The sequence below is a fragment of the Limulus polyphemus genome, unplaced genomic scaffold (assembly GCF_000517525.1).
Source record: "Limulus polyphemus unplaced genomic scaffold, Limulus_polyphemus-2.1.2 Scaffold766, whole genome shotgun sequence".
Classification (NCBI taxonomy): domain Eukaryota; kingdom Metazoa; phylum Arthropoda; class Merostomata; order Xiphosura; family Limulidae; genus Limulus; species Limulus polyphemus.
Genome location: NW_013666376.1, coordinates 39,089 through 47,006, shown reverse-complemented (window position 1 = coordinate 47,006; position 7,918 = coordinate 39,089). Strand labels below are relative to the sequence as shown.

The following is a 7,918-nucleotide window of genomic DNA, read 5'->3' as shown; positions in this document are numbered from 1 at the left end:
TGGTATTCACAATGGATATCTTTTTTTCTATGGTCACTTCACTTTTGAAATTTTAATTTGTCTATGATTATTCTAATTTTGTATCTACAATAGACATCTATACTCGTCTTTGTCTTTGCTCTTGTTACTTGTATTCTATGTTGTTTAAAAATGAGTATTGGTAACTTTTCCTAATGATTGCCTTGCAAAGCTGCACTTAAAACTATTTGTCATATTCTTTTTCAGTGCCTTAATTATTGTTTTTCACCTACTGTTGTCCCAGTCATTGATAGCAACTCCCCCCCCCCCCCCACTTCCTGAAATCTGTCTTGGAGGTGGAATATTTAATGCTGTGCCATCAACAAATGGTTGCTACCAAATTTAGAGGATTTACTTACTTATTTGTTTGTAATCTTCATTTTTCACAGATAGAAGTTATTAATCACTTTACACTAATTTTTTTTTAGCCTTTAAGACTTGTCATTTTTAATTCCCTCATAAATGTAGAACATCACCTATGTTTGACTCAACCTTTACAAAATATATAAGCCTAGAAGTCTGATAAACACCAGCAATCCAGAAAAAACGAACCAGTGGGTTCAGCATCTGAAATGCTAGTAATGATATAAGAATCATGCTTGACTAAGTAGACATTTTCAATTCAAACTGATTTAATGTAAACGATGATTACATTTTCGTTGTAAGGTAGCTTATTTTGACTTCATAATAAATTTCATGTAATAGTTATTATAGTAATATATTTATAATATTCATGCTAAATAATTATTTTGCTTAGATAAGCATGAACACAACATTATTTTCATCATTCTATGTTTAATTAAAACAAAAAGAAACTAAATAAGATTTTCAAACCAAAGCTGATCCAGGATTTTATCTAGAGGGGCAGCTACCTTATGGTGTTTGGGGCATACTTTTCCAGAAAACATTTTAAACTGTATTAACTGACTGATTCCAAATATATACTAAAGAAAACAGGTACAGTGGTGATTAGCCACTATAGCCACCCCTTCCTGAATCAGCCCCTGCAAGTAAAGTAAACATTTCTGAAACCATTTAAAGTATTTAGTTACATTTTTGTTGTAAGGTAGGTTATTCTAACTTCATAATAAATTTCATGTGATAGTTATAATAGTAATATATTCAATATATTTATAATATTCATGCTAAATAATTGTTTTGCTTAGATAAACATGAACAACATTATTTTCATCATTCTATGTTTAATTAAAACAAAAAGAAACTAAATAAGCTTTTCAAACCAAAGCTGATCCAGGATTTTATTTAGAGGGGCAGCTACTTGATAGTGTTTGGAGCATGCTTTCCCAGAAAACATTTTAAACTATATTAACATATTAGTGGTGGTTAGCCACTATAACCACCCCTTCCTGAATCAGCCCCTGCAAATAAAATAAATATTTCAAAAATTATGTAGAGTATTTTATTAACATTGTAAAAACTTTTTATCAAATTGTGGAATATAAATCATTTTCAATCATAACCGTAGCATTATTGTCTTCTCCAGCATAGATGGCATTATCAAGAAAAACACAAGGTTCTTCAGACAGAAGCATATGAGTGCCGTTTGTATGATTTCTATCACTTCCTAAACAATTTGTTTCCTCTTTTGGTGGGATGACTGAAAGCTCACATAATCTGAAAGGTACAGCATTGGAGTGGCCTGAAGTTTTAGCATCACTGCTACTAAATTGTGACAAATTCAAAGAATCAGAATTCTCCTTTCTTGAGTCTGAATTCAAAGCTTTTCCTCTATCAGCCTCAAATTCACCAAAACTGTGACACGTTTCTAAATTCTTTGACTTTGTTTTGTCAAAATCCACTTTAGCATATAAAACTAAGATAGCAGGATCTAGTACTACTGGTATGGAAGATTTAGAATTATTATTATTAGGGTGTTTATTATCCATTCCTTTTTGTTTGGTTTCAACATTATTTAAATCATTTTTACAGAGGTGAATATTTTGGTAAATAGTTTCTTTAGAGGTTGAACTTTTACTGGTTGAAGAATTACCATTTTCTTTAATAGAAGTTAAGTTTGGGGAGCTGTAGTCACTTGGAGGTTCAATGTTACTAAAGGTATCAATGTCCTTGTTGGTTGAATCAATAACTCTAGACTTCTGATTGCTATTTTCTAATGGCAATTCTGAGCAGTGATCTTTGTTTTGGTAAAGTGAATAATTAGCTGAAGTGTGTGTACTGGCCAGGTAAGAGGATGATGCAAAGCTGTTCAATTCTCTTGAAGGGAGAGAGATACACTGTTTTTCTAAAGCACATCTTTTTCTGTAACAATGAGAACAATAAAATTAAAAAATAATACATATTTTTGTGTTGATTATTAATAATTAAAATAATAGAAATTAATAAATTCAGTGAACTTTAAAACAGGTAGATTCAGAAAGTATTTAATCTATCAAATCAATAGAAAATGAATAGCAATGAAATCCTTTCATCTTCCCAAACCATGGTGTAGCCATGGCCCATGCACACAACTTCAGGCTCACCCAATCAGAATCTGCTTGATGGTTCTCATATTCCAATACATTGTATGTAGCACTTTTTGTAAGCCCCTTCTAACTTGCCTCTAAGGGTTTGTACACTTCCTACCTGTTTATTTTAACTCTAGGCCCACCCAGACTTTAATGCCTGGCTATGGCACTGCTATAAATTGGTTGATATGTTGGTACCCATCCAAACACACAACTGCAGAACATTTCCTTTATTTGTGTATGCTAAATAGATTGATCGTATGAGTTATGAGTGAGTGTTTAATTGAGCCTTATAGTGATAAAATGTGGTTATATCATGGTTGGTCTACACATGAGCATAATAATGGGTTCATATTTAGCAGAAGCACCATTACCAATTACCATTATCATCCAAGTAACCAACAGTGGTAATCTAAAGGAAATATGACCGCCATTAGTAAACAACTGTGGCCACCAACTGCTGGTGAAAAGCTAACAAAAAAAAAAATGATTGTAAAAGCTTGTAAAACGTAAAACATATTCCAACTGATTGGTTACTTTAACAGTGATCTTCAACCAGTTCAGAAACTGCTTCTCTCAGGTATAAGCAGGAAAGGATGTCTTAAGTGGTGCTCTGAGCACAAACTCTGAACAGTGAATAACTGAAAGCATACAATTTGGTTGCTCAGTTATATTTCATCCTTTTCAGTACTGACAGTAGAGTAAAAACATGGATAAAAGCACAGTAGATGCTAGTTGACCCTATCTGTGTTGTTTTCTTAGTGTAACTTTATGAAGATAGTATAATGGTGTGAGAACATTTTCATGGCAGGAGTTGGCAAGTGTTTTATAAAGCAGAGAGTGAAATTTCCTGCCTTATCATGCCTAAATATCTATATTTCCACTTTGATATACATAGAATCATCAAACATGATAATGCATTAACCTAATCAATATACTATGCTAACTTTGTCTGAAATTGATGGAGGACATGCCACTGATTTCCGTCATCTTCCATAGCAAGTGCAATGATTTTTGTATTTACATTTTTTTTAGACTTTTTATACATAACTACATAAGGACTAACTGAGTAATGATATTCATAATTTTGGGCTGGTATGCTAGAGGGAAGGCAATTACTGTAATTTTCCAAACATAATACACATTTTTTTCACTAAAACTCATCTAGAAATTTGGGTGCATATAACATATAGTAACAAATCTAAATGTTCTTTTTTTTTACAGCAAGTCCAGACCATCTTTCTGACACACATTTTGAACAATAATGCATACTTGGTAGAAATGTTGTGTTTCAATGGTATATCTTATGAATTTTTTTTAGTTTTAAGGCATAAGTGAGAATTGTCTCTTGTTTTCATTCATTTTCAATATTGTTATTACCACATTACATTTGATATTCAAAACTACAAATCCTTTTAGTGTAAATTTCAAGATCTCAGTATGAATCACTATTCGAATAGTTTGCGCAACTTCTCTACATAACAAGCTCTAAGGTGAACTTGCTTTTAGTAATTTTACAGATACTAATAGTTTGACAATGTTTATAATTCAGTCACTTCTGTTATCCTTTCTCTAATCAAATATTCCAGTTTCTGTCTGAGATAATCCATGAGTCACAGCTATTACCAATTGTCTATTAATATCTAGTTCCTAAAATGTTCAAAGGTAGTTCATGTATTACAACTGCTATATATTCTTCAGTTAAGAGTTCTAGTTTACAACATTTCAGAATAGTCCATATAATATAACTGTTTTCTATTTGGACTGCAAGTAATAAAACAGTCAGATGAATTTAGTGTTTTATTTTTTCCTAGTATGACATCACCATTAATAATTTTTGTATGATATATTTATAAATTATAAGATCTAGTTAAAATAGTTAGGCTTCCATGTTTTTATCCCTGTCAGGCACAATACCGAATGAATTTAATTAATGCATTCTGTTGACCTGCTACTAATAAAATTTCAAGGTGCAATTTAGCATAAATGCAAAATGATACAGTGTCTATGACCCACCTTCTCAGTATGATAAATCCAATCACAAACAGAATCACAATAATCCCCAGCAGTACAATTCCAATAATGATACCTGAAAAAATACATTTAGATAATTAGTCTGATAAATAAACTGTAAATACATATTTCCCTTCAATTTCTCAGATATGAACACTAGTTGACACATCCTGTATAGAGGGAAGATGATAATAGACTTTAGTGTTAATTTTAGTTCACTCCTGAAGTATGGTGCATTGAACAGGTAAACATTTTATAGGAGAGAGAGAATTAGTACTAGAATAATAATATTATTTAGATGTCCAACTGAACCTGTTGTTTAGCATTAACTAAATCCTCACAATTCCAAGTTAAGCAGGTGTATTTTGTGTAAAAAAAATAATTAATATTGTAGTTCTTCAGTTATATAAAATCACTCGGGGCTGCTTAAAGTATCAAACATTTAGAGCAGGATAAATAAAAGCGTGAATTGAGTAACAAAACAATTCTTGACTTGTTCTTTTAAAACCTTAAGAAACATATTTTAAGATAACAGGAGTTTTATGAATATGGCAAGTGTGACAGCAAGCTGCATTAATACAGTAATGATCCTAACTATTTCAAATGAAAACAGCAGTAGCAGTAAGTATTCCGAGGAACTTCAGCAATACAAATCCATTCTTAATTAAAACTAGTTTATTATTTCTGGATACAACTCTGTAATACACAGAATTTCCACTGTCACTTTAAATTTAACAATCTTTATAACACACGCTATAAATCACAGTGATTACCGCACTTTACTTACAGTGCCTACTGTTCGCTTGAATCAATTATCTCTATCTTCAATCTATCTGCATATATATCTCTTTGATCTATCTGCCTATATCGCTGGCTTTCTTTGCCAGGCTTATATACTAAAAAAAGAGGGCGTCTAGCATATACTCGGAGGTTTGCGGAGTTACCCTATAATTCTAGAAACTCCAGCGCGCATGCTCCCAGATTCGTATGACTTCCGCTGTCGTAACAATATAAACATTCTGTCTTCATTAATTATATACTTAAACAATGGTGAAAGTAGATTTTTTTTATATTAAAATGAATTAAATTCATAAACAAAAACATAACAGTATTAACAAGCACATCCAAACATTAACAAAACAGACAAAATACTAACCAAGGGTAGAGTCATTTCCATCCTCCAACTGTTTCATATCTGCATCTGTCTGAACTGTAAGACAAAAATAATTCTGATGAAGTGAAGACTAAGTGAAAATGTAATGATTTAAAAAAAAATACTTTTCTCTCTAAGAACATTCAATAATATAATTTAATGGTTTTGAAAAATGTGGGATGCAACAAATTTAGTTGAATGTGTAGATAACAACACAAACAATTATATCGTTTTCTCCGTGTAACTTAAATGATAATCAAAATGAATATGAAGCATTTGATCAGGTTATACAATACAACTCAACACATTACAATGAAAATGTGTTAATTTATCTAACTTTTGAAGTTAGTTAATCTAGTTCTGACTAAGATCTTATTACATTTCTCTTCAATTAAACAATTTAAATGCAGTGATGTGCATAGAGAGGTGGCTGGGTGGGTACAAGTCCCTGCCTTCTTCCTCTTATGCTCCAAAAGTGCCCCTTTTCTCAGTCTTACAAAATTGTCCACATCTACTAAAAGACACACCTGATTCCACACTTTCCTTATTGCAAGTTGACATAACATAATGTTTTGAGACAACAAGGGACCTATTGGTCCATTTAAAATAATAAAAACAAATTTAAAGCCAGCCCTTATCATTCATATACTTATCGAGCTCTTTCTTAAATTGACTTAAATTTACTGCCTCTACAACATCTGAAGGCAACCCTTTCCAAAGGTCAACCACTCTGTTAGAAAAATGAAACTGTCTTAGCTGAAGATGACTCCTATCTTGCAAACATTTATACTTGTGGCCCCTAGTCCTACTATTCTCATTGTTAAATATAAAAAAGATAATGCATCAACACTATCAATTCCCTTTACATCTTAAACACCTCAATGAGATCATTTCCAACTCTTCTTTTTTCAAGTGAAAACAATTTGAGAGATTTCAGCCTCTCCTCATATGACATTCCTCCATCCCAGACACCATTCTAGTAACCTTTCTCTAAACCCTTTAGAACAGTTCACTGTCTTTCCTAAGGTAAGGAACCCAAGATTGAACACAATATTCCAAATGTGGCCTAACCAGTGACCTGTACAATGAAATTATAACCTCTTTAGACTTGTATTCAATATTTTTATAGATACAACCTAAAATCCTATTTGCCTTACCACTAGCAACAGCACACCTATAGAGCTAATTTTTTTTACAAACCTTTTATATGGCACCTTGTCAAACGCTTTCTGAAAATCCAGATACATCAAATCTACACACTTTCCCTCATCTACATATACAGTAACCTTTTCAAAGAACGTAAAAAGATTTGTAAGGTAATATTTTCCCTTGGTGAATCCATGTTGACTATCCAATGGGGTGAAGTAGTGTTCTTGGGTAGGAGGCCAGTGAACAAGAAATTCCGGTAATTGTTCCTTGGAGGTGTTGCATAAATAGTTGGAAAGTATGGAATATCCTGTATCCAGATATTAAACTTACGTGATAGTAACATACTTTAGTCAGAAGTTATGAGTAGTCAATAAGACACGGGGTTTTAGAGTGGCCATATCGCCTTACCAACAACAATTACGCACACTAATTGGTTCCCTTCTTTAGATTCTCAAACCAAATTGTGCGACATTTCTTCATTATCCATTTGAAAGTGGAAACCTTGTTTTTGCTCTTCAAATCTGGCGAAAGACTATTACTGTTATCATTGTTCTTCTCAGCACCAAACCTATTTTTGATTACTGCTCAGCATCTTTGGACATGATAGGTAAATTTGCCTCAACAATGGCTGTAAAAAATCCCATCGTGATAGCATAGATAGTGGTTGCACAGGTTCTAAGTCGAAAATCTCGGAACCTTGCACTTGCTAGTAATCAAGGAAATAAAGGTGACTGATGAGGAGATGCCGAAGAGTAGCAAAGTTCTAGTCTTGGTAGGTGGGGTTTGGATCTATCTCCTGAAGACATACTTGACTTTACAGGTACAACAGCAGGCGAAGAAGAAAAAGGCTCAAGTAGCAGACTCGTGGGTTACATAACAAGAAGTACTGTTATTAACTACAGAGTTTCTGCTGAATATGTCCTATATTCTACACAAATTCACCAAAATCAGATAAATCCTAATTTTTTTTTTTACGTTTGATCCCTACTGTTAATGCGCCTCTGGTTGAGGAAGAGATCCAGTGTTAATACATCAGCAGGCCCAGCATGGCCAGTGGCTAGGGTGCTCGACTCGCAATCTGAGGGTCGCGGGTTCGAAT

The 7,918-nt window shown here is 32.9% G+C and overlaps 1 protein-coding gene across 1 annotated transcript in view; it reads right to left on the bottom strand.

Moving 5' to 3' along the window:
- Positions 1–688: 688 nt before the first annotated feature.
- Positions 689–7,918, bottom strand: part of LOC106460405 — a gene marked incomplete at its 5' end in the record, with an annotated part of 44,561 nt that continues 37,331 nt past the window's right edge. Inside the window, 3 exons of the mRNA XM_022387121.1 lie at positions 689–2,298; positions 4,521–4,593; positions 5,674–5,727. Of these exons, the coding sequence (XP_022242829.1) occupies positions 1,464–2,298; positions 4,521–4,593; positions 5,674–5,727 (962 nt within the window). The remainder of the gene's footprint in view (positions 2,299–4,520; positions 4,594–5,673; positions 5,728–7,918) is intronic.